General features: G+C 50.9%; 3 protein-coding genes across 3 annotated transcripts; all 3 read left to right on the top strand.

Annotated features, from left to right (window-relative positions):
• Positions 1-456: 456 nt before the first annotated feature.
• Positions 457-15,863, top strand: LOC100908079 (fibronectin type-III domain-containing protein 3A). Its single transcript, XM_029111396.1, has 14 exons — positions 457-472; positions 559-716; positions 4,610-4,813; positions 7,713-8,159; positions 10,689-10,847; positions 10,955-11,348; positions 11,476-11,631; positions 11,949-12,115; positions 12,277-13,366; positions 13,538-13,889; positions 14,030-14,436; positions 14,476-14,800; positions 14,916-15,476; positions 15,591-15,863. Exons 1-14 carry the CDS (start codon positions 457-459, stop codon positions 15,742-15,744), a joined length of 4,590 nt encoding a protein of 1,529 aa, XP_028967229.1. The 3' UTR covers positions 15,745-15,863.
• A 4,849-nt stretch (positions 15,864-20,712) lies between these two features.
• LOC100901446 (glutamine synthetase) lies at positions 20,713-23,152 on the top strand. The gene is made up of 4 exons (XM_003743039.2): positions 20,713-20,885; positions 21,877-22,173; positions 22,337-22,670; positions 22,744-23,152. The coding sequence occupies exons 1-4, from the start codon at positions 20,732-20,734 to the stop codon at positions 23,030-23,032; spliced, it is 1,074 nt and encodes a 357-aa protein (XP_003743087.1). The 5' UTR covers positions 20,713-20,731; the 3' UTR covers positions 23,033-23,152.
• A 699-nt stretch (positions 23,153-23,851) lies between these two features.
• LOC108864223 (uncharacterized) lies at positions 23,852-25,057 on the top strand. The gene is made up of 5 exons (XM_018639430.1): positions 23,852-23,918; positions 24,015-24,108; positions 24,248-24,468; positions 24,631-24,782; positions 24,926-25,057. Exons 1-5 carry the CDS (start codon positions 23,852-23,854, stop codon positions 25,055-25,057), a joined length of 666 nt encoding a protein of 221 aa, XP_018494946.1.
• Positions 25,058-26,725: the final 1,668 nt, after the last annotated feature.

Below are 26,725 nucleotides of genomic sequence, written 5' to 3'. Positions count from 1 at the left end.
CGATGGAAGGCTGAAACTCTCGCGAGCGGAAGATGTGAACGTGGAGATGATTCCAGCTCGGAGCTGATAGCCAGACGATGGAGAGATGTAGTAATCATAAAGAGACATCGGAGCTTAAAATTTGACGCCCATTGGACGTCGAGCTCGCTCAGCTTCTCTCTGTTTCTTGTTGATTGCTCGTCGCATTCGAGTGAGAGTGACAGCAGGCGTCCGATCCGCGGAAAAATCACCGAATGATTTGTAGGAAATGTCGTTTATACCTCCGACGAAAATTGGCGATCTGACAGATCTGCCAACTCGCTGCCCCTTCATCAGGAAGATAGGCTGCGAATGAGAACGAAGGTACATAGATCTCTTAAATTCGACGACGGCGATCGGAGAACCTCATGAGGAGTTTCGCGATCCGAATTTGTCGCTCCAGGAACTGGATCCTCCAGCAGTCGTGAATTCGTGAATATGTGGACTCTGAAGGGTTCAGGCCAATAATCGTCAGTAAACATCCTCGAACCGAAAGCTCCGACAATTTGCTCCTCATTAAAGCTGAAACTGCATTTCCAGGCATGTACTGTCCGTCGGCGAATACCATGGGCGTTGGACTGGGCGGACTTCCGTGCGTCGTGGATGCGACGGGTCAGCAGGTGCTCTACGTTCAGATGGGAGAAACTGTCTACTTCCAGTTGGGAGACACTGTGCAATGCATTCCAGGACCAGCGACGGTAAGTTTGTCAGAAATCGATAACAGCACCTTATTGCGCTGTTGAAACTTGAGGTGTTTTGGGACGTGAGTGACATGCATTGATCCGTTGTGCTCAAGATGGAGCTCGAAATATGTGAGTTCGCTGGGGGAAGCTCCGTTGAGAGCTGGCCCCCTCATTGGCTCCCCGTCAGTTCGGAGTTTATAGCGCTAGAGGAGATGTTCACAGAAGGCGGAATATGAATGAATTATAAGAAACAGTGAATCATTGATCGTGTAGTGAGTCATTGGACGTAGGCAGATGATTCATTGTAGCGGTGAAGAGGTTGCGTTAGTGTCAGGCGCTGCTCGTAACCCGACACTGTCGAGTAAATGCTGTTCTGACAATCTCCATGGCGAGTCTCTTCTGTTGGTTTGTGTCTTGGAGTAGCGCTCCTGTACCGCGGAAAGCTTAACGCAGCTCTACCGAACCACACCGTCTGTGCAAACTGAGGCGGAAACTGGAACTCGTTCAATTACTGCCGTTTGCCCGATTTGCAGAATTATTCAAATACTTTTGCAGCGATATAATTCAGATCGACCTCGCTCCGGAATCCAACGAAAGTCGAGGCGCAGCTGGCCATTAAACAATCGGAACAGATCGTTGAACCGTGGCTTCGATTATAGGCGACCAGAGGCTGTATATTTCTGTCTGTCGCCACCGAACAAGGAATGGATTTTTATTCATAATTCAAAGAATCCGAATTTCTCCGGCGCATCAGAAGTGATTTGGATTAGGTACTCGGATCTCGGGGAACAGGCGTTTGCCTCCTTCCGCGACCGAAACTGAATGCTTCCGCTCGACACGCTCGATACGCGGCACCTTACGTTAGCGTTTTCGTGATGAGAGGTGAGAAACCGAGGCGGTTGGAGCTTGTGCTGATTCCTCGGAATGTCTTTCCTCCTCCGCCGTTCAGCTGTTTTCTCGGAAAAGCCCACTCTGAGAGAAGGTTGTCATGCAAGTGTTGTCGGAGTCGTCTAGACTCAGCCGTATCTTAGCGTGCTAGCGGGATTTCGGGGAAAAAATCTCAGAAGCTTTCGAAAGAGGTTAATGTTGACTGTGACTTATCTTGTGTTTCGCGCAATGCAGAATTTACGGGACGGAATTATCGTAGAGCCCCAAGCCGAGGGCCTCGCTGAGTCTGCAGCTGTACTTGGCGTAAGTTTCGAATTTCCGGCACGCGTTTGTCCATAATTTTTCGACCCGAGAGTAGCTTCTTCCCTCTGATTCTCGGTTTCCAACGAAATCTCTCGCAAAAGTCGAGTCCCGAAACAGCTCCCGGGGATTTCTCAATCTGGATTCCCCTGATCCGGAGGGCTCGGGACCCCCGGACAATCAGAGATACCTGGCTGCGTCTTCGGGACAGCTCGACGAAGTATGAATGTGGGAAGGCGCCTAGAACCGAAGAAATTTCCTTGCGCTAGAAATACTCTGTATTCGCAAGCATCCTCAAGCTCGCGCCCTTAAGACCCGCCACGTTTGCATCTGGATCGAGCAGCCCTTCTCTACTTGTTTCTGTTTCGGTTGTTGTTGACGTTGTGAGAGCGATTGCAGTCGCGGTTGCCGGTCGTCGGCTTGTTTGGCAAGCGATCGGCGAACGCCCGATTTTTCGACTGAATCATCATCATAATCGAGCTTCAATAGAGGCAGCCGCGACGGCGCAAGCAACAACTATGAGAAACGCAAGGTGAGCGGCAGTGGTTACGACGACGATGTCGACGACGGTTCAGCCGGACGAAAGGCAATAGCGAGCAACGTGGAGCATTCGATCTGCGTTTCTTTCTTGTATTTTATCTATCTCTCTCGCTTTCTCTCTCATTATCTATCCGTTTTAGCTGACTAAGTGGCTAACATGGACTGAGGCCCCTTCAAGCGAGCGAGCAGGCAGGCTGGCAGTGGCCACGGTCGCTCAGCAACTAAACTAACTGTGATGGTTAGTAGCGGAGCAGCAGCTCGCGGAGAGCAGAATAAAAAACGCCGAAATCTGCCAAGGAACTGCGAGACTCGTGAGCTGCAGGGCGCCTTCGGCTTCAACTTCCACTGCGCGATCGGATAAAGGATTACGGATCGGATTCCGAGAATATGAGGGGTTCTCGCCTTCCGGGAAGTTCTGCGTTTCTCCCTCACGGAAATCAGTTTTCCCGAGGCGGTAGAATTCCTGTCATCGAGACGATTTCGAAGAGAGTTTTCCGTCGGTTCCTTCGCGTAAGCGAATCATACGCGGGACGCCTCAATAAACGAGTGTTTATAGAGCATCCTTATGGTAACTGTTGAAATGTGTAGCGATCGTTGTTGTCGCCGCCACCGGTCCTCAACGTTGACGTCCGCTCTTCGCTCGCTTGCTCGCCGGGACAACCAGGGAAAATGTCATTCAAAATGTTGTGCATGCGTGTGTGCGTGCACGCTTGCGTTCGTCTCCGCGCGTCAGTTTGTGCGAATGAACTGTAGTTGTTGCTTGAACTGGCCGGAATTCGCTGACTGACTGACTGACTGACTATGTTTCGACTGCTCCGCCGTTGGTTGACTGCTCCGATGCTCGGTGCGGTAGTTGCATGGCTTTCTGGTCGGCGCCATCGTGAAGAATCGACCTCACTGACTCTGTCGCTAGACACCGGAATGACGACGACAATAATAACAATGTCGGAAACGCTGTCGCAGCGACGCCCGAGCCGGCGAATGGTCGACTGAATGAAAGACTGACTGACTGATTCACTGACTCGCTAAGTGAGTCTCCTCTGAAGATTCTCATATTGTGGAATAAGCGAATTATTATCCCTATCACTCCGCTCTGATTTCCGACGACCCGTCGCTTCGAAGGTTTTCGATTCCCTCTACAAGAGAAAAACACCGCACAGACGGCGCGGCAACTCAATGATTAGGCATCAATTGGACACCGTTGTCGCAAAGATGTCCCGAGCCCCGTGTCTCTCCCCTTTTTCCCGGGATCGAGTGAAATGATGGGGAACGGAGAACGTTGATGTTCGCCGGTGGCGTATCGTTTGGCTACCGGCTCACCTGTCCCTCTGTCGGTTTCCTTTCCGGTCGGATCGGGTCGATCTTAAGCGCCTGAAGTTCACACGCTTTTTACCGGCGGAAGGTATCGCGCAGTGGGCGCGCATAGAAAGAAGAGGAAACGGGAAAGTTGTCGAACGACCGAAGGTTGCGGCGGGAATGAGCGCCGTGGAACGAAACGAGAGAGAGCGACTCGGACTATAGCATTGAGATCCGCGAGGCAAAGCAGCGGTCTCGCATGTGTAAAGCAGTCATCAGAGAGATCTTGATTGGGAATGAATTCATATCGCTTTTCATATCGGCTTGTCGAGTCGTTTTAGAATGAATTTCGCGAAATCAATGAGGTTTGCCCGGATTGCGGATAGCCCGTTTCTTGAGTTGCTACTCGGTCTTTGCGTTCACGATCCCGAAGTGTGGATCTACGGCGAATCAAAAGAAAACAACGACTCATAATGCTACACACGGAGAGGCCTCAAGACTGCTGATGGCATACAGATGCTCTATGGTGGACGTTGCCACCGATGCTCTAATCATCATCACTACTTGCCAACGAGCAGGATTACACATGGAATAAGGGAGTGAAACGTTCTGGTTTCCGCACAATCGTTTGTGATCTTGATCTTTAGATTCTTACAATGAACGTACGCACGAGAACGGAATCGTCTCGTCCTCGAGCCCCCTGGCAGGAGATGAATCCTCAATCGACTTTCAGACATACCCGCATAGGCGGACCTTTGTCTCGCAGAAATTGCTCAAGGGCGATTATCCTAATTGCTTTGATGGAGCAATTCCCTCCCGTGTGTCACGGTGGAGAGCGTCAACTGAGAGGATCCATATTTAATTGAGGAATTTCTCTATTCTAGGTTCGAATGCTGCCGGGAAACGGGACGGGTGTCGCCTTACCACCCGTGGTCGCGATTCCGCAAGGATACGATGATATGATGTACAGAACTCAATACGTCGCCATGGCTCCGCCCCCTCAGGTACCAACTCACCCCCATCAGGCGTACATGACCCCACCGCCTGCCCCACAACATCCCGCATACGACAACACACAAAGTTCATATGTAAGTTTTTGTTGATTTTTTATGTTGTTTTTTTTCTTCTGGGCCTTGGGAATATTCATTGGTTCCGGTGCTATCTTTTTCTGCGCGGTGTTCTGCAGCCCGAGCAGTTTCGTTCTGGGAATTCAGCGAGAGAAAGGCATAATACCTGGGATTGGAAACTTCCTCAGAGATCTCGGAGAAATTTCTCAGAATCTCCGAATCTCTGCATAGCTGCTTCCAGGACCGAAGTTCGCTCCTTCGGAAATTCAGGAATTCGTTATTCTTTGTTCGGAGCGCTTCTCGAGGCCGAAACTGACGGAGATCGAGGACGCTGGATTCCTTCGTGAACGGGGTGTCAGCCTGTGTTTCTCCGTCTCTCCGACGTCTCATTGGAATACGTCTTTTTCGTTTCGTTTTTCGATTTCGTTCTCCATCATCCTTCCTTTTACCGATACCGCACTCGAACACAATGGAACACAAGCCGTGAGCAGCACGGAGAACATCGGGCCCTAGACTCTCACTCAGTCGGTGGTACGGAATCTCACAGCATTAATTATTCAGGAGGCATGTACATAGGTAGGCCTACTCCAAACTTCCCTCTTCCATTCGCCATGCTCAACTTCGATTGTTAGTCCGTGCTCCCGTTGCCTCCCCCATTTTGAGGATCCGGCTCGACTTCCACCAGTCGAATTGACCACTGGCAGGTTATTTTTTTGTATCTAGAAGTCGCCTTTCCGCCTTAGATACTGTCTCCGAGACTCGCGGGGAGGTCAGGAGAAAGTAGTCCGAGGAAGCGATTTCAGTGTTTTCGTCGATAGAATCATGGTCAATCAACGGAACTCTGGTAGGAAAGCTTGCCACTCTGCTCAGCGGTGAAGGTCAGCGGTGTGATTGTTACTGCTCCGGAGAAAGGCTTGAAGCAGAGAAACCCTCGGAAGCCCATTCCGCTTTCGGAGGAATCATCTCCCGTATTGCGAGTCGACTTGCCTCTCGGAATCCTATCAAAACTCAGGGTAGTCCGAATGGGAGGAAAATGGTGTTAGGAACAGTGTCTCCTCAAGGGAGACGGCGCTCATCCTGCCTGGATTAAGAGCGTCTCCACCGAAAGAGCGCTGCTCCAATACATTCAAACGCTCGAATCGTAGAGCTCGGATCTGAAGAGGCTGAGCTTCCGTCCCTGAGAACTCCCCGGATCGCGTCCTCGGATTCATCTTCGCACTGTAATCAAAAGCTTCACCTATCGTGGCGGCATCGGTGGAAATCCCCCCGGTCGGAAATTACCTCTTTCAACTTAATTAGGGATGTCGTCACCCTTAGGAGAGATATACGGTCTTCGTCTGAAGATCCATGTCTGAAGAATCAGGACAAGCTGCGGCGGTATCCGCAGTTGGAGGAGCCGGTTAGCGAGGCTGAAGAAATCTTAGGCAAGAGCGACTCGCTGATCGGAGGTCGATCGGGTGCCTTGCGAGAATTTATTCCTTCACACCGCCCAGCTGATCGGGACTACACGGGGGAAATACTTCTCTCGGAATCTTCCTCTTCCATCCGATAGCCGAATCTTTGTCGCTGTCATGCCGCTGTCTCCTCAAGAAGCTGTCCGTACTCGATGTAGACGATGATTGAGTCGAGACCGATGAGCGTTTCCGAGATTTGGAAATGTGGGTGAAACTTGAGTCCCAGTCGGTATCGAGCCATACGGGTGAGTGGAGTGTCCCGCATTCCCCGGCTGGATTTCGCGTCATAAGGATGGCGAGTCATCGAGAGAGCGGTTTCGTTCCTTTGGAGATATCTGGCACAATATGGTTCCCCCATCGGGGGCACGAGTAGATCGAGACGGCTTGTTGTGATCGACCACCAACCGAAGAATCGGGGGAAAATTCAAGAGTCAATGGCCTAATCCAGTCCGGCTGACCGGCGTCCTCGACGCTCGTTTGTGCATCAGTTTCTCGAGCTCTCCTTCTGTATAAGTGGAGTTCATTCGCGCGGCCAATAGCCTAGAAAATCTGGAAGGAGATCAGACGAGAATAAAACATTGAGTGCTGCTGTCGCCGCTGAGCTCCGAGCCGTTACCGAGGGAACTGCATCCGATCTATTTTAAGAATCGCCATGCAGTCATGAAAAACTTCGAGCGCAACTTCCGGAGCTCACCCGAGCGAAGGGGATTGTTTCCGCCGTCGACACCGGATGACGAGAGATCGAAAATCTGTCGTCACGTATGACTGTGGATGCCCTCCCGAAATCTATCTGTTTCACCGGTCTGTGCTGGGATCGAATTCCATGCCTCGCCCATGTACGACGGGACTCTGCCGATCCGAGGTTTGGCTTCGAATCGAGTACCTAGGGCCTGGTGGTCATTCGGTGGAGAGGCGTCCCGCTCTGGGAACTACCACAGGTTAGGCGGAGATCTCGTGCGCGGACGGCAGATCAAGCAGGGAGAGTCTATTCCCCCGCACGGAGGTCCACGCGATCGATTGCTTGCGTGGGCGGAACGGGAATAACCTTTCACTCCTCCACATTCCCTGGAGGCCATCATCCAGCTAGCTTGCCCTTCCATTGGTTCGTTTCGAGTCGGAGGGTCGAGAATTTCCCAGACGTTCTCCCGACGACTCCGGGGAGATTTCCCCCGTCGATGTTTCCGGCATGGAATGGTACTTCCTCTCCGTATGCGCAACCCCTCCGGGAACAATATTTGCGTGGGCTGAGGATCCAAGTCCAGTGGGAGGATACGATGAAGTCATCGACGAATATCCAATCGGTGATTTCGATATTTTTCCTCGGATCTCCAACATCTTCGTCGGAATATCAGCTCTCCTAGGTCCGAACTTCGTCTGCGTATTCTGGTCTCCGAATAGACAAGGACACAAAACGTCGTGCATTCGAAGTCCGCAGAGTTTACCTCGTGCATATATTCCGCCCACAGGCAAGTTCCGCGTTGGCTTCAAACGCGCCTGGTATTGCGACGTGTATGGATAGCTCTCAGAGCTCCCCGCACGTGGCGCCCGCCTCGGCGACACAACACCAGGCGCCGACGCCACAGCAGATGCAGCCTCAAGCCCAGCCCCAACAACAACAACAGCAACCTCAACAACAGTCGATACCTTCGTTACAAAAATCATCACCGGTGAACTCTTCTCAGCACCAGTCGACGCAGCAAGCGCCGCAACCGCAGCAGACTGCTCCAGTCCCCCAACAGCAGCAAGCACAGCAACAACAACCGGCTGACAACAATCATCGCTGGAACACCAACAACGATGGTAATCACCACCATCATCATCATCATCACCATCATGGTTCTCAGATGACGCAAGCTCCGCCTCCTCCGCACAGGAGACAGCAGCAGTCTGACACAATCATAACCCAACAGCAGGTGAGTTAGTCCCTCTGAGCTAGAGATGTACCGCACACCGAATCTACGGGTCGGGTCGTAGGGACGGAGACGTTGGAGGGCTCCCATATTTTCGTGGGGTTCGCCCGCGCAAGTTTTTCTCCTCCTTGTGAATTATGGGGAACTCAGTCTCTCTGACCCGGCCTCCCCCTCGATATCTGATCGTAGAGCACGACACAGCCTGTTCCTAAGGCGGAGACAAGACGAATGAGTCAGATGCTTATCGCTTCTCTCACCTCTCCAAGAGTTAATACAGCCGTTTTTCTGGGAGCTCCCTAGTTTATGAACGCTCCATTCTACTGTGCCACTTTAGATGACAGGACATAATCTTGGGATTCATGTGAGTTCCCAAGAAACATCTCGACTCGTGTCGCTGATATCAGGGAACACGCTGAGCATCCTCGAGTTGATCGCTTGCGAGGTTTCAACAATGGCTCAATTGCTCTCGGTGTCTGTTCCACAACGCGGAGCCCATCGAACAGTCTCTGATCTGCGTTCCAGAACCCAAAGGTTCAATTGCACTAGTCAGTCGTTACTCATCATTAGCTCTAGTCGACGACTAGTAGTTTGAAGAGAGAATCTCGCTCTACTTTCGTCTAGCAGCCGTTTCGGTCCACGCATCGTGTGCTCGCCGACCTGAAGCCCTAAAGTTAAAGCGCGCAATCGAACCTGTCGAACGGCAGCCTGGCCTAGTGGCCATGTGTGCGTTGCCGAGATTCAGCTTCCAATACCCGCAGAACTAGAGTGAGAGCATATGTCGGCAAGCCACGTCATCCGGGAAACAGCGGAAAAATAGGTATTTCGCTGAAAACAGAAGTGCTCCTTGGCGACGTATCTGCTGGCTCGAGATGATTTCCCGTATCGCGTTTCAGGTTTTCGCTTTCGCTTCTCCTGCGTTGGGAATAGCTATCTCGATGTGAGAGTTCGCCCATCACCTGCGAGACTATGTTTTGAATTTTTCACAAGAAGGATTTTTTCTTCAAAAGCGGTGCCGCCTAGCTCCGGGAACGTCAGCCTTGAGATCTGATAGTCACCAAGCGGAGACCGACCATTGAATTTCCTCCGATGCATGCAATCGGGTCAGGGAGCAGGGGGCTAGGCGCCAATTCACGCCGATAACTTACGGTTAATCGTGAATCCCTCCGTGAGCTAAACCAACTCGGGGAACGAATAATATTTGTTCTTCCACTGTTTCTGAAGTCATCGGGTTTCTCGGAAGCCTCGTCGGAGACTCATGCAAGGGTACGAGCGAATTCCTCGAATCGAATCCGGAAATCAACAGCTTGGCCAAGTGTTGGAGTCATCCTCTCTTGTGGTCTTCCTCACCGAATTTAAAGAATTTTCAGCAGAATTCTGGAAGGCAGAACCATAGCGATTCAATGTCAAAAAGACGAAAAAAAAGTACATCTCATAGACTCCGTCTTCCGATCGGAATGAATAACGTGATTTACAGCGCTCAAGCTCTGAATTTGGTCTTGAATCTATCTGAGCGACTCGATCCGCAAAATCTGACGTCTATCGCAAGACAAAAAAAACGACGCCTTCCCCTCGGCACCGGGCATCGTTCGAGAGATACAGAATATTCAGTTAGAGGAGAACGTGACAAGTTGCGTAAGCGTCCATGTGTACCGAGCCGATGAGTCATTTGGACGCCCACAGAATTCCGATCCAGGTCAGATTCGAAGTCGACTGCCGAGAAAATTCTGGGATTTCCGCGTCGGAGCATCCCAACCAGTTATATCTACTTTGATAACTGTGAAGCTTGTCGAGATAGAAAACTGCTCCAAGTCCAATACAGCTGAACTTTTTTTGTAGTCGTTGAGACTCTCCCCGTTTCCGAAGGTGATCGATTCTCGTTTTCAAGCTCAGATGAGGATCATGGGGGATCGATAAGCTCGAAGAATTCCGAGGAATGTTGTAGGCACGTATTCACGGGGACAACGCGTCGCTTCAGCGGTGCTTTCTGTTGAATTCGCTTTGCAAGTTGTCGACGTCGAGACCATGGCGGCTTATCTCTGACTTCAAATCTAAAGTCAGCGTTCGAAAACAATTGTTCTGCTCACTCCGCTTTGTTGCATTGTGTAGTGATTTGATAATTCTCCTACGGAACCGTACGCTTTGTCGACTGACCGGTCTTCGGACTAAGCGGTTGCCTTCCCGACCAGCCGACTGGTCGGCTAGCTTGATCCCGTGTTTACCGAGTCTGCTGGTTTCAACAGCGTGGCTTAGGCAGCTCGGTCGTGCGGGATACGTGGAATCCACCGTGGCGGTATTCAGCGGCGCTCGGTACCCTGGACGATTGCGGACGGAGTCAGAAATCGTCTGAGCCCGGGTTCGTCGTCGAATGGCTCGATCTCCGATGATCGCAGGAGATAGCCCGGCGATTAATCCTCAGTAAAGTCGTTCTAATATTCGGACGTTCGGACTGAATGCACGAAATTCAGTCGGACGGTCGGAATTCGAGATCGAGATGAAGCATCCGTTTTCGAATCTCTCATAATTCTCCCACAGGACGGCATCATGAATGGACAAGTCGGAGGCCGAGATCGCATGCGGATAGACGCGAGTTCACACAACGAAGAACAAGTCTACAGGAATCCTAGGCAAGGTGGAGGTTATCCTCGACAACCAATCAGTTTCGGGGACGAGCGGACCCACCGGCAGTATGTGGTGAGTTTCATCGATGTTTCCGTGTTCTGACTTTTGAGCATTGACTTTCTCGTAGATTCGGAGGAGAGACTCGATTCGCGTTGATTGAGTTTCCGATCGCTTTGCAGAAACTCCGCAAAAAACTCGACTCTCGAAACGGTCCCGGTGGAAACGGCTACTCGCGGCCGTCCAATAAGGACGAGAACAGCAAGTGCAACGGCGACAACGTCTACAGTTCGAACCACATCTACGGACCGAACAACAATAACAACAACAACCACACAAACCACAACAACAATAACGGGAGACATTCGACTGATTGCAACCAGAATACTGTCATGCCAAACACTGTGATATTGACCGGCAGCGGTGACAAAGACTCCCGCAGCAAGCTCGGCAAAACTCGACAAGGCCAGCAGCAACAGCATCAGGGATTGAACGGAGCGCATGGTCACAATGCCGGAGGCGCTAGTGATGATTCTCAGGATAGCAATGGATCGCTGAGAAGAAGCAATCCGCGTGGTGAGTGTTCTCACGACAGGCAGACCGAAAGATATACATGAAGACACAGATATCCCCCTGCTTCTACCCCATGGAAATGGGAGCTATCTGGGACTCGGCGAGTGGTAACCATTCAATTCCTCGACAGAAATGGAACTCCGTGAATTATTGACGTGTGTCACAGCCCCAGTCGCATCGGACGTTCACGCGCGAAGCGCTCTATTGAGTTGGAAGGCACCGGATCCGACCGGGAGCCGCATGGGCCAGCACGAATTCACGACGATCGACGTCAACGCCGTCATTCGTAAGTTCGTCCGGGATGCGGAAAATCCTGTATACACGATTCCGGGACCTGAATTTTTTCTCGATAGATCGATTGCCTGATTGATTGCGTACTCGGATTCCGGTCGAACAATCGTGGCGGGAGTATGTGTTTCCGTGAGTCTGGAAATGCCTCCGAGACCGAAAAAGCCTCAGGGGTCGCTCACCTTGATCTTGGGCGCGTTGGCACCTCACAGTGGGAACAAGTGCCTGGAGTGGTTGTGAATCGATATCGCTTTCGGCCAGATCGACGGAGAAACGGACTCCCTCAGACACTAACGGCATCTACGTTGCTTCCAGCTGAGTTGTCATACGAGCTTTATGTGTCGTTGGCACCTGGAGAGAAGAACAGCGGGGTTCGTGAACGTGTTCGTCAGGTCGCCGTGGGAAAAGTCCGAGAGTACCGTCTCGACGGTCTCAATCCAGCTACGGATTACCAAGTCGCGGTCCAGGCCGTATCGGATAAGGTGCGTTCTCTCGTCCGAAGGGTTCGACGACGTGCTACTATGTTTGCTCAAATCCTCGATGCTCGAAAAGAATCTTGATGGGTCTATCGATTCGATTCCCCACGGGGTCTCCCTGATCCCTTCGCCTTCTCGATACGAAGATATTTTTCTCTCCCGCGCAGATCAAGGGTACTCCTTCGACTCCTTGCTTGTTCGAAACGTTGAAGTGTGAGCCGAATACCCCCCAGCCCCCGAAACTGGTGGCGCGGACGAAGAGTGCGCTCGAGCTCAAATGGCTGGCCACGGCCGACAACGGGGCCAAGATCACTGAATACGTTCTAATGATGGCAGAAGTTCCTGAAAGTCAAGAGCTGTCGCAAGATATGCAAGAGCTTAACGAAGTCTACCGCGGACCCAACAAATCCTTCAAGGTGTCCCGTCTCCAGCAGAACACGTTCTACCAGTTCCGATTAGGTGCTGTCAACTCGGTCGGGGCATCTGAGTTCTCGCAGGCCATAGCATTTTCCACTTGCGGGGCGGCTCCCCCGCGACCCGAAGCCCCGAAGCTGGTCCGAATCGGGAGCGACTTCATCGAACTCAAATGGGACGCGAGGAACAACGAAACCTACGGGCTGTACATGATGCAGGATGGGGCCCCGCATGGCTTTGTCGCGATCTACAATGGCCAAGAATCGCAGTATTCGGCGACGGAGCTGTGCCGAAGCTCGAAGTATACCTTCAAGCTGAACGCCCAAAACGAAGACGGAACCTCGCCCTTCAGTCCCCCGGTGCAATTCGAAACCCGAGCCGAGGCGCCAGGGAAGCCAGGACGACCTTCGGCCGTGAGCAAGGTCACCCCGCGCCAGTGTCTTCTCATGTGGTCTCCTCCGAGTGACTCCGGAGGATCGCCTATCCAGGGCTATAATTTAGAGATGTGCATGGTCGCCAAAAATCAACAGGGTACGCAGCCACCGTCCGAGTTCCAGGTCGTCTACACTGGTCCGGAGAATAAAACTCTCGTCGGCGGACTCCAGCCTGGAAGCACCTACCGCTTCCGGGTTTTGTGTAGGAACGAAGCGGGTAACAGCCAATACTCCGAACCGAGCTGTGTCTGTACACCATGTGAATGCCCGGGTCAGTGTGGGAAGCCCGTCCTGGTCGGGAAACCGAAAGCTCACTGGATGAAAATCCGATGGTCGATTCCCGAGAATGACGGTGGAGGCGCTGTTTATCAATACGAGCTCAAACTTAGCAAACACGACGGGCGTAAGGGTGAGTTGCGAGCCCCGCTCCCTTCAGTAACAATCACACGTATTATCCAATTATCAATTATCATTGTGAAGTATTGAATTTTAAGTCATCTTAGAAAACTGTTGATTCCCTCATTCTCCAGTCAGTGGAGTCTTTGATTTTTCTTAACGATCCTTCCTCGCATCCCCGCAGAGTCTGAAGAGCCCACGCCTTCGCCCTCGCCCGAGAGGTCGCTGCGACGGGACTCTGCATCCACCCATCCGGAAGAGTCTTCGCCGAAAAGCAGCGATTCGTGGATGATCGGCTACAAGGGGAACGAGAAAGAGTCGCAAGTCGTTGGCCTCATGCCGGGAACGCGATACCGATTTAAGGTCCGAGCGTTCAACTCCGCGGGTCCGGGGCCGTGGTCGGACATTCTTGTTGCAGAGAGCGGACCCGGGAGTCCTGCCGGCGTCCTCAATGCTCGTGCCGACGTCAACTCTGCTGGGAACGTTGTCGTTAATTGGGAGCCTCCAGCGAACGATGGCGGTTCTGATGTTAATTGGTAGGTCATGTGCAAAGCTAGTCGAAGTCTGAAATTCATGAGAGAGATGGGACCCGTCAGCGAAGCCCCGCGAGCTCGGGTTCTGTCCGTCCAGTCCATACATCTTCATTGAACTCTCAATCGTGTTTCCTCGTTTCCAGCTACATCGTCGAGCATTACGGAGGTGTGGTGGACCCGACCGAGTACAGCCTGCGTCCGGAGAAGTATCCATTCAGTGAAATTTTCCGAGGCGAAGACACGTGCCTCGAACTCAAGAGCCTCAGCCCCAACACGGCGCAAAGTTTCCGAGTGGCTGCCACCAACAATGTGGGCACGTCACCTTGGTCGCCTGTGTTCAGCTGCTCAACGCCCGCTTCGGCTCCCGGAGCGGTTGGTGCAGCCTCTTTAGTCCGGTTAAGTCATAATTCGGCCGAAATCCGATGGTCGGCTCCTTCGAACGATGGCGGTGCTCCCATCGAGAAGTACTTCATCGACGTATCGACGAACAAGAACTCGGCATCTTTCACTTTGACGAAAGAACTCGATCAGTATCGACGACGTATGAGCCGTGATCACGACGACCGTGATGACGGCGACGACGACGAAGAAGAAGACGATGACGACGATGATGAGAAGGATAATGACCTATGTTTCCTAGTCACCCCACTAGAGCCTGAGACGAATTATCGAATTCGAGTGAGGGCTGTCAATCGAGTGGGTCCAGGTATCGCTGGGCCCAGCCTCAAAGTCACCACGCATCCAGAACCCCCGTGCCCCCCGTCGCTTGAATGCTCGATCGTAGGGCACAACTTCCTGAAACTTGGTTGGAAAACCGAGGAAGCGTCACGGAGTCCCCACAAAAGTCAGAAAGACAGGGACCCGAAGGATCACAAATTCATTCAGTATTCTCTAGAAATGGTCACCGGCAACGGGTGAGCTCATTCGAAAAGCAAATAATTAATTTGCCCCCCTCACTAGAATTAGGGCTAGAATCATGGGGAGTCGATGCCTCTCCGCTCAGCTGATATCGATATATTCCTCTTACAGAGCGAACCTGCTCTATCAAGGTCCGGTGACATCGTACAAGGTCACCCGTTTGAAGGAGAACTCTAATTATGCATTTCGGATACGCGCGTCGAATATACATTCGGAAGGAGAATGGTCCCCGTTGGTTTCATTCGCCACCTGTTTCGCACCACCTAGCGCCCCGCCCGCGCCGAAAATCGAACGGGGCGCTCACGAGGGTGAATTCGTCGTCGACTGGAGTGCAGCTACCTCACTGTGGAAGTTCTCTGAGCCTTGCTTGTTCGTGCTAGAAATGGGCGAGTGCACTTTCCCGGGCGAAGACAAGATCTCGTGGACCGAGATCTATAGAGGTTCCGAGGAGCGCACGAGGATTTCCTCACTGGGTGGTTCGGGTGAGCCGCGTTTCGTGCGACTCGCCCAGCTGCGACTCGTCGACGTCGACAACAACATCAAGAGTCCCTACAGCTCGCTTGTACCTCTCTCGAAGAAAGCCCGAGGAGCGCAGAAACAAAACGTGAAGCCTCAGGTCGTTGCCGAGCCCACGGTTTCACTGTCAACGCAGCAGCCGGCTAGGCGTAACAGGTGAGCTGCGGAAGATTCTGGCCGATCGCAAATTGATTCAGTTTATTCTCGTCTTTCGGAGAACGAAGCATCGTATATTTTGAACTAACTCCGTCCCTCCGTCTGAATTTTCAGCCTGAGACCAGCTCTCAATGGTTCCGAGCCGAGCCCCAAAACAGGCGGTCAATTCGGCGACCATCATTGGACTATCATGTTCTTAGTCGGTTTTGCTCTGGCTGCTTTTTTGGTCGCCTGCTTGCTTGAGAAATTCGTTAATGTTTCTAGTTAGAGTGAGCAAGTATAAAGAGAAAAGAACGAATCAATTAAGCCTCGATACTTCCGCTCCTTCCCGATGTACGACCAAGCTCTACCTCCTAGTGGATGGGGAGCGGATCACAACGTTGATGGATCGCAAATGTTTGATCGATTGCCGAATTTCTTTCAGACGTCGCGACAAAAAAAGGAAATGACTGTTTTTAGGAATAGAACGCTGTGCCAGTCGGGAGTCCCTCGGTCGGAGAACCCCGAGATAGCCGATAGTATGGGTGGAAAGTCGTGAAAAAAAATGTTGGTGAACTGGAAAAGCGCCCTCACGATGTTGAACGATACGAGAACAATCAAACGAGTCAGTCATAAGGTGTCATGCTAGCCGCGGACTGTGTTCAGAAGAGAAGTGCAATGGATCTCCGTGCAACAACGTCGTGAATCGCAGTGATTTTCTCAAGCAATGGATCGAAAAGAAATATCACGAGGACAGTCGAGATGTCAGCTGAGGGCTTTTTAGGGAAGCATAGTTTTAACTACAATCTTTTAAACAATTGAGCCATGGTCAACCGAATCCGAATGCTCGGAGTTTCGAGAGATTCCGCCCACGATTATTGCAATGCCTCGTAGGGAGATTCGTAGACTTTGTCGAATATCAGATTCCGATTATTTGAATTCGTCAGTTTTCGAATTCGGAACTCGGATATGATCGCTAGCGGTCCGCGAGGAAAGGGGGCGAAGAAACTGTCAACATCATGAACTCAATCCGAAGGGTGGAAGAGGAAACCAAGAGTCCGATAGTGAATATCCAGGAAAGATACAGATAAGGAACGCTCGCCTTCCGAATCCGCGAAATCTCCGGAGTATTTATTTTTCTCTGCAAGTTTCCTCAACTTTGAGATTTTGAAGTGATTCCTGAGGGATAAAAGATGAGAAAACCTTCGAAAAAAAACAGAACCTTCAAGAAGTGAACGTATTTATGTCTTTAGACGATCCGAGTCCGAGATGTATTCATTCTGATTTTCCGCAATCCTGATGCGAATGGATTGCAGCCACGGTGCCCTCCCTTACTGTCCTTCTCATAGTGAATGATCAGAAAGGACTCTACGATTATAACAGTGATGTTGCGCTACTCAGGGCAATCAGGAAGCCGGTTAGAAGGAGATAAGCCAATGGAACGGAGACGAGAACATACTTTAAGCTCATGACGACTCGCGGGAACGGTGAAGTATTCCAAGTCGGATCGATAGAGGCGATATCAGTATCACACTCACCGCTTGCCGAGATCATCAATCGCTATATATCCAGCGGTTCCGACTTGAACATGTCATGTTTTAATCAACCTCTGTTGTTATGACCTCGGTGTTCGGACCAGGTATCCGGCTTTCGGTGGGACAATATCAGCCTTACCATCGATATCCTCATTTTCCATACCGGAAACATAGGCTTTCAACGATGATCGATGCTGCAGAGATGCTGAGTGGAGGATCACCCGGAACTGATACATGTATTGCGACAACGGAACTACGAAGCATCAAGTTACTACATGAGATAATTCTAAAAATAACTCTATAAATATATATATACACAATCGAAAACTATGAATATATATATACGAACCAGAATGAAAGATATTATATATATGGATGAATATATATATATACATATGAATATATACAAAACGAATTTGGTGCGGTTGCTTTGTGAAGAGACAACATGTGTAAACGACTAGTGAATGTAATCGATGAAATATTATTGAATAGCTGAAACCGATAAAGACGAAATAAATACGATGATCATTGAACTCGAATATCCGTGAATGAGTGGCGCGCTGCGAGATCGGTACGATTACTGCACCGGGCGTTATGCACGAGGTGATGCCGATGGTCGTTAGCCGTGAGCTTTTCCCGTGACTCGCCGACAGTGAAAATATGGAAATCAAAACCTCTATATTTTGTTATCATAGTCTATATAGAGATATATACAATGTGCACGTGAGGCAGACACGGTCGCGAAGGGTACCGGGTGTCTCTTCGCCTGCGAGCTTGACGGGGTACCCGCGGGGCTTTGGAGCCGATTTCCGAGACACGACCGATGTCAAGCGCAGTGGCCCCGAGTTGAGCAAGAGAAGGCACCCAGGGAGATATCAATTATGTCCCTCACTCGAAAATCTTTCCGCCTCAACTCCGTATCATAGATGACAGATGTTCGAAAGAGGAGGTCTGATAGACCGTGCAGACCATCCATGGTCTTTGCTGATGCCGTGCGATGACTAGCTTTCGAGATTAGGCTCCTTAGATGGCATGAGCATGTAGGATAGCCGATTAACTTCGATCAGAGGTTCCGCTTGTATCTCATCCATCTGCAATCAATCACTGTCGTCAATGGATTTTCTGCCGATGCGAAACGCAGTGTCCTGCCGATTTGTCCAAATTTTTCGTCCATCAGTTCTTTCCGAGGCCATATCCTCGTTCCGCCACTTCTCCATCCCGCAACGGATTTGAAGATAGCTCGAGCGAAGCAGAGAGTACGTTCGTGTTGTCCAGGGATGTGCGGAAAACTACGTCAACCATTTTTCTCAAGACACCCGAGCGATCTTTCCCTTCGGAGAACGAGCTCGACCTAAATCCGGAGCGGTGAGGGTGCGAAGCATCGTTCCCCCTTGCGATGATGCCATGATTATTATTTTCGAAAGGCTCTAATTCTCTTACCCCTAGATGTCCTAGCATCGTTAGGAAAATGAGACACAATCCTAGATAACTTACAATGATGAGGGTTCAGTCTCGATGTACCAATTGAATCGCGAAGGAAAATATCAGACTGACGAATCCGACGGAGGATTTTGGAGGATTATAATAAATGTATATTCAAGCATGTGAACCCATCGCATTTCTTCGGCAATTCCATCTCGAAAGGCCCAAGAAAGGCCCTTGAGATGAGGAATGCATGCGCCTTTATTCAGCAGCTGTAGACAACATTTGCGTCGCGACGCCGACGTTGAGACCGCATGCTCGATCCTATTTATATCCGATACGGTATACGACTAGGAACAAGTGCGCCACCCGTAGGTCCGGCGCACAGTGGGCCAAATGGCCGAATTAGGCGGACAAAAAGCTCGAAATTTGATACCCCACATAGCGTCGGAATCTCGTCGGGACATGGGAAGACGCGGGCAACAATCCTTTCCGACTCCGCTTCGATCAGAATGAAGTGGAGAGACAGCCAAAGTCGATGATTCGTACGAATCCAAAGGAGCTTGTTTCCGTTATTCTTCTCATTTGTGTTTTGTGGCTTCGAAAGAGCATCGACACAGATATCGGAATGGAAAAAGGAACACGCCGTGAGTTGAAGTACTTCTTGAGTCCGCATTCAAGACGATTTGAGAGCGGACGATCGGTTTTTATGGTCTTAAATAGAGTGTTTCTTCGAGACCTAATTTCCATAGAATCAGGAGGAAGTAGATTATTCAATACAAGACATGCCCCCCGTGACCCCTCGCTGAAATATTTTTTTTTCAAAGTTCCGGCTCTAACTTCCCAGAAAGTTGTTGAGAGACCGCGCTTCGTAGCGCTTCTCGAGTTCTAGCGCCCCAAACAGGGGGATCGTAAGACCTTCGAGACTAACTTGCTGTTTTCAGGAATCGAGATTTCTGTGCCGCGGATTCAATTTTTCCGATGTTTGGCGTCAGTGTCAGGATGGAAACGGTCCAGATTCACCTACACGATGGATTTTATCGCAATGCGTGGACAGTGTGGAAGAGTGCCATTTGATCAACCGACGAGATTTGAGGCATGAAGTCACTCGCATTATTTCGAAGCTCCGCAAGAAGCACAAGAAATGCCGTCGAGGCCGCGATGAACTCGTTTGTTTGTTTCGTTGATACTTTTGCGTCAATGAATCCGGGCAAGCATCTCATCGTTGTGATAGAAAAAGAGACAGACATTAGTGTCTTGTTGTCTCTTTCTCGAAAAGGCGCCAGACCAGCTCCTGGCTTCCCCTGTGAGAAATTCCGAGCTCCGACCCAAGGCATCGAACACGAGAGCTAGATCATATGAGAAGTTTGTCAAGGGGGAGAGAGGGAGTTTTCCATTCGCATGATTTCGTTTCACGAGCTCCGGTTCCGTGATACGCGGGGTTTGTGATGAGCGGAGCGCAAAATTCGTGTATCTCGAGCGTGAGAACATCGAATTAGACAAGCAGCATCGGATTCGAAGTGTAAAATAATTTTTTCCACCTAATTTGGCCATTTGGCCCACTGTGCGGCGCTTGATACAACTGGGTTCACTCGTCCGAAGGGCGGATGTATCGAATTATAGGCAGAATTTATCGACGACTTGTTTATCCTACTTGAACCTTACGCCGACTTTGTGAAGCAGCCCCGAATTTTTTCAACTGGGCTCGAGGAGACAGGGCAATGGTACCGCGGACAGCCCGGGGACCGTCGGCTTCGTTTGAAGAAGCCCTGTCAGTCGAGGTTCGTTTGGCCGCAGCCGGAAGGACTTTGAAGAATGTTGCCGAGAATCGGTGCCTCCTCTAAGCTCTCCGTGCTAAATGGGCTGGATCACCGCTCCCGGCTTCGGGTTTCTCTGTCGGAATCTCCCTTTTTTCTGAACGGCTATTCGGCGAGCTAGAGCGGATGAGCCTTTCCTGGAACCTGCGACCGGAATACTTGGCCCGAGGCTTCACGTCAAACTTGGGAGATGCCTCCACTTCGGTTGGTTATGCCGAAATTCATGCATGAAGGTAAGAATTCGAAGAGTCCTACCAGAGCAGGCGAATATGGTTGAGAGCATTCTGAGTTGGGCTGCCGCCAGGACTCAGAAGGTCTCATGTTGTGATTTCGGGTAGCGCCATGGTCGCCTATTCACAGCAAAACGATCATGCCGCCTCGCTGAGAGAGGTTCTTTTTCTGGCTGCTGATTTTTCAATTGCTTCTCTTGCCACTTAAGCGGAATCGCGACCAAGTGATCATCCGGGAGCGGCTAGTGGAACAGAACTTTTGTTCGGCAGCCATGGATCACTTGAGGCTCCAACAGGCTTTCGACCGCTATCTGGACTTGGCCCCGGACGGCAAGAAAACAGTTGCCACCTACATCTTCGTGGATCTGATGAACAATGTGTGTGCGAAGGCCAGGACGCTGGATTTCGAACCGAAATCTCTTGAAGGTAAGCAATAGAATACTGGTGGACTCCGCGGGCGAAATCTCGTCCTCCTGAGGAGCAAAAGTATCCTGCTTTTACTCGGCTCGACTGGGCCATTCGCATTCGAGAACTCAGAAAACCCGAAGCATGACTCAAGAGACATTGTTTGATCGCTGTCAGCAGGGAACGATAAGCGCTCGCGTGAGAGCATGCGCCCCCCCTCTCGGGGAACGGAGTACGCAGGTATCCCCACACTGTCACTGTTACGGAGTATTCCGGCCGCTCGGACCTAGAACGAGTGCCCGTCAGTTTGCAAGAACAGACGGTCACCCTGAAAAAAAATTACTGTTTGAAGCTTCTTGTCCGATCGCCAGGGCTCCCTCCGAGGGCCGGGTTAACTTTCATTCTGCTAACAGAACCTAAACCGATCGATCCGAGAATGGAGATTCCTCGACTTCGCTCTCGCCCCCACAGGGACGAACCCAGAGCTTCATGGTGAATCGAGAGATAATTTTGTCAATGAGAGGATGATTGATGGACTTCTCCGTGTGGCGAAATCGTGTCTCCAGAAAACGTTCAGCGAAGCGTGCATATATGACGGAGAGAACCGATTCCTGTTGAGCTCGAGTGGGAACTGGGGACAGAGTGTAACCTGTATTTTCATCGTGATGACACCTCAGCTTTCTGGTCCAATTCGAATCAGTGTTGCCAAAATGTCTCTGGCTTCGAAAATAATGTGTGGTTTTTCTATCTCAAGGATTCGATTAGAGCCTTTCAAGAACTTGCTGATTCGGTATCGATGATGAGGGCCATCACTTGAACCTTGTTACGGGCGGTTCCAGCTGGAGAGGTCCTGCGGCGCGAAACTGCAGCACGAAGATACTGCAAAACCGTGGGCTCGATTATTGCTGGGGCGGCACCTATATCGAGTTATGTCGAATTCAATTAATGAACGCCTCTAGCCCGAGTTCCGGATCTTAATCACAATGGTTTTAATACAGATGCTTCCCCGCAGAGTACCCTTTGTGGACTTTCGGTGTCGGCGATGATTTGGAGAACAGTGACGCAACGCTCACTCCTGTCGCAGTCTTCAAGGACCCATTCCTGAGAGGTCGGAGCAAGCTAGTGGTGTGCGATACTTCCCGGAACGGCAAACCGTTCGGACCGAATGGGAGAGCTGCGTGTAAAGCGGCGATCGATCGATGCGCAGACAAGAAGATAATGTTCGGGATGGAGCAAGAATACACTATTCTGGACCATGACGGTCATCCATACAGATGGCCGAAGTACGGTCAGCCGAAGATTCCTGCGGGTAAGCCCATCTCCAGCTGTCCCTGGCTGCACTGAGCTGTCGACGGATCTTCTATTTATACCATCGCCTAGGAGGAGTTGAGAGACTCAACTCGCGGGGATCTATTCCATCATTTCCGGACAGGGCTATGGGATCCCGGTGCTAATTTTGATTCTTTTCCAAGAGACCGCTTATTATATATGCGGCGTCGGCATCGACAGAGCTCGCGGGAGAGCCCTTTCAGACGCCCATTACTTGGCGTGCCTCTACGCCGGGATCGAAATCACTGGTACGAACTCGGAAGGCACGCCATCTCAATGGGAGTATCAAATCGGTCCATGCGAGGGCGTCTCGATCGGAGATCACATGCTGGCCGCCCGCTACGTTCTCTGGCGCTGCTCTGAAGACTTCGACGTGCTCGTAACCTTCGATCCGAGACCCATTGATGGCCCGTGGACGGGTACCGGATGCCACGTGAACGTTTCCACGGAAGAGATGCGCTCTGAAGGCGGAATGACGTAAGCGTCTCCATGGGCGATAATCGATAAAATTCCCCAATGTGACCAAGGCTATTTATATAATGTCTTCCAGCCACATAATGGAAGCAATCAAGAAACTTTCGCTGAAAACCGCAGAGCATCTAGCGGCCTATGATCCCAACGGAGGGAAGGACAACCTGCGACGCCTCGATGCCGCGATGTTCTGCCCCAACGTCAAAGACTTCAGCTGGGGCGTCGCGAGTCGAAGCGCTGCGATTCGGATCCCTCGCCTCGTCAGTGACAAAGGCTGCGGATACTTCGAGGACCGTCGACCGTCGTCCAACTGTAACCCTTACATGGTGGCTCACCGGATGACGGCCACAATCTGCCTCGACGAATAAGCGTTTTTCTGTTTCCGACTCGGAATAACATAAATTCTCCCAACAAGTCCTGAAGCAGAACAGGCGGTTGGCACGTCTACGAAGACTGAGACTCCAAATAAAATCTCGAAGATGATAAACCTAGCCTTCCTTGATGCCTAAAGCAGATTAGGTCGTTGAGTAGGCCCTGCTCCTTTACAATCCAGACCATCTGTCTAATAGATGGGCCCTTGGCAGCCACAAAATTCCGACAGTGCGATCTCAGAGACCGAGCACGCCCTTCCTATCCTTGTCGACGGAGGTCTTGAGAGCTATGCTCATCCACAATTTCCTTAGAGGTAATCCCAAATTAGCGATTGATCTCCGAGAGTTCTCTTCTCTGATTCGGGACAGTGCAAAGGTCAGTGCCCCTGGTTTCGTTCCGGTGCGTGACCCGATCGAGATATTTTCGGGAATTATGTATATCTACTTCGTAGATCCGGTGCTGTGGAGCTCTCTACAAAAGTTGGAATGACCTGAAACCCTATCTGCCGAAACCTGCGAACCCGGAGCTGCGGATAAATCTTGATTACCTACGAACGCCGAAAAGCTCCGGGAAGCTTAGAATCTTGGCTATTCATGGGAGTCCGGGTAACGCAGAACATTTTCGCGCGCTCGGGGAAACAATGCACGATAAGTGCGGCGTGGATTTCATCGTTCCCTCATTCCCGGGTGCGTATTGTGAGCAGCATGATTGATTAGCCGGAGATTCGTGCTTGCTTAGTTCGAGGAGACCTTCCAGACGTGACTCTGACCTTACGGACCGGAGAGTATTTCCACAGCGCGGAGGAAAAAGTGGAAATGGTCGAAGAACTTCTGCAGAAGCTCGGGGTCTCAGAGGTCGATCTACTCATCGCTCATTCGGCGGGTAGGCTTCTTCCGTGATAACAATTATCTCGGAAGCCTCGTTCCGCTCACTGTCTCGAATGCATCTCGTGAGTGAATCGGCACCCCCATTTCTCAGGCACTCATGCGGCGATACTGATGGCCCTGAATCAGAGACGGGTTCGAATTCGTTCGATGGCCCTGCTATGCTCAACGACCTCGAAGTTGCTTCCGTACGTCCTTCATTCGTTCAGCTGACCATCAAAACATCACATGGTCATTCCCGGAATTTGTTAATTAAGTCTTCATGAATGACTTGCGAAGGTGAAATTCTCTCATTCAAAATTCCCTCGTATTCCATTCTCTTTCCAGCGTCCATCAACCAGCATGGCTGCACTCGAGGATGATTTGGATGCTCCACAAACCTGGCTTGAGAAAACTCATCGTCCCGTTTTATGAGCTCGTGATTCTTTACCTAGGACTGAAGAAAATTACCGCCACGGAAGCTGTTACATCATTTGCTGCAATTTACGCGACCACATACTGGTATCCGGACAAGGCGTCGCAGTGGATTCAGAACTTGCGAGATCGAGGTCAGTGCGATCTCCAGCCGTTGCGGACTGATCGGATGGATTTCACTGTCCTAACGGCATGAGCCGGTTCTCAAGGAGCCATAATAATCGATCCGGAGTTGCATCGGGGGGCTGGGCTTTCCCTGTGCACAATTCGATGAATGACGTCGACGTTGTTCTTAGGTTTTCCGCGAATGGCGATATACAGTTCGAGAGATTCTGTGGTGCCGTCAGGGATGAGTGAAGATTTCGCGAGAGAGCTGGGGAACCCCGACAAAGCAAATCACTTCACATACAGCGGGAGATCGGAGGCTGAAGTCAAATTGATGCATGAGGTGAGCGCTCATTCCGACAAAAGGATTAGGTATTGTCGAATCATCAACGAGTGCTCCTCCGGCGCCGCATATCTAGATCATCCGCTCAAAACTGCATCGTTCCGAGGAGCATCGTGACTTTTATAGAGCTTGATCATCCACAGCCCTCAAATAAAAACCTCGTACCGATCGTACACTTCAAGGACGGCGGTCACAACGTGATGACACAGTTCCCGGAAACTGTTGCCGATCATTTGTTGGAGTTCGTCGAGTCGCAGGCACAACGCGAGTGCTGAATCTGGAAGGACAGTGTTCAAGTGGGAAGACGCCGATCGCAGCGTAAGCATGACATCCATGTCGAGGGGGAACTTCTGAATCTCCAGTAGCGGAAGCGATATAGAATCAGTGTTTGATGCGTGAAAGCTCAATATATTTCTTGACCGCCTGAAACAAGTCGAACGATTGGTAGTATTTATTGCATAAAAGTCTGTTGTAGCTGGTATGCGTCATTCTTTTCCTCGCTCAGAGGAGGATTCCTCAAAATATGTTCAGAAAGTCATCGAGAGGGTGCGTTTAGAGAGATTCGATTGAGAGACCCTTGTTTGAGTGCGCCAGTCTCATGCTCCCCCTCAAATGCTTCTCTCGATGATAGGGACACGGCTCAAAGGAGAAGATCGGGCTAGATGTCGTAAATCACGAGAGAGAACAACGATTCGAAATGAGGAGCGAGGGAATCGTCGATGTTTTTCCAGAGCCGATCATTGTCACGCCGAGCGAAAGAACTCTTACATAATAAGCCCTCATGGAACGTCTCCCAGAGACGTACTAGCAGTAAACGAGCGAGCAGTCTTGAATGTTTTGATCGGTTGATCAAATCGGCAAGGACTTCTATGGATGTTCGAATCGTCCGTCGCCGGTTGGTCACCGACCAGAAACTCGCCAATCGGTCGTGTGATTAGTCGCACAGAAACTCCATTCTATTCGATGCCTCGCTTCAAATGAGAGGGAAAGTCTCCGTGGACGAGCCGAAGCCGACTCGGTTCCTCCTTCTTTTCGATATCACGTTGTGCCTCGACGGATCCCCAGCTCAGAGAACGGACGTTTCCCGTGAGCTTCTTCTGGCTCGAATCATCAGACTCCCATCAAGAGGATGTTCTCCGCCAGGATAGGCCTCCCGATCCTGTTCATCGCCGTCTATTGCAATGCAACAAGCTCGATTTCGGTTCACAGCCTCCAATCGACGCAAGGTGAGCGACAAGACTATTATAAGAAATATTTTCCTCTGACTATCGGGGCTCGATCCTTGCTGACCCGCTTCTCACCTTACTTCTGGTTTTTTCTTGTCGATCTGAGTGGCTCGAGGGGCCTCTCCGTTCTTTGGTCCCTGTCGTGGGAGAGATCCGGTATCTATAACGACGCTGACCCCAGCATGTCGTCCTACGATGGACATGATCAGTCGTGGAATGATTCGCTCTGTTTCTAGGAAACTCACCCTGCCCGCAGGATCTGAAACCTGAACTCTTCCAAGGATGCACGTCAGGATGTTCCAGAAATGGATCCTCAGAAGTATTGTTCGAGATGCGACTGATGACCGTGGCTCGTCGACCATGTCCTGTAAGAATCCGATTTCCAATCGTGGCAATTAATGAGAACCCACGCTAAAGCCGGCGCCGTTCCCACACTTAACGCAGGAGTTCTACGCTACTAAGGCTCCTCAGTCAGGGTACGAGTCCGTTATAGTAATGAGTCCGATATCTTCCAGGTGAGGGTATATACCTACCCGAAGTTAGCGCCACCCTTCAACGCCTGCATCGTCCAGTCCCCCTGTAAAACCAACGGGAGAACGTGATCGAAACTCGAGAGGGCTCCACTCCTCGAGCTCAAATACGGCTTTTGGCACGGGCGATGCTCATTGAGGGGGTTTGTGAATCAGTAGGATTCCTCATGGTCGGTTCCTGTGCTTG

The sequence above is a fragment of the Galendromus occidentalis genome, unplaced genomic scaffold (assembly GCF_000255335.2).
Source record: "Galendromus occidentalis unplaced genomic scaffold, Mocc_1.1 scf7180000077438, whole genome shotgun sequence".
Classification (NCBI taxonomy): domain Eukaryota; kingdom Metazoa; phylum Arthropoda; class Arachnida; order Mesostigmata; family Phytoseiidae; genus Galendromus; species Galendromus occidentalis.
This window is presented reverse-complemented; position numbering and strand designations above follow the sequence as displayed.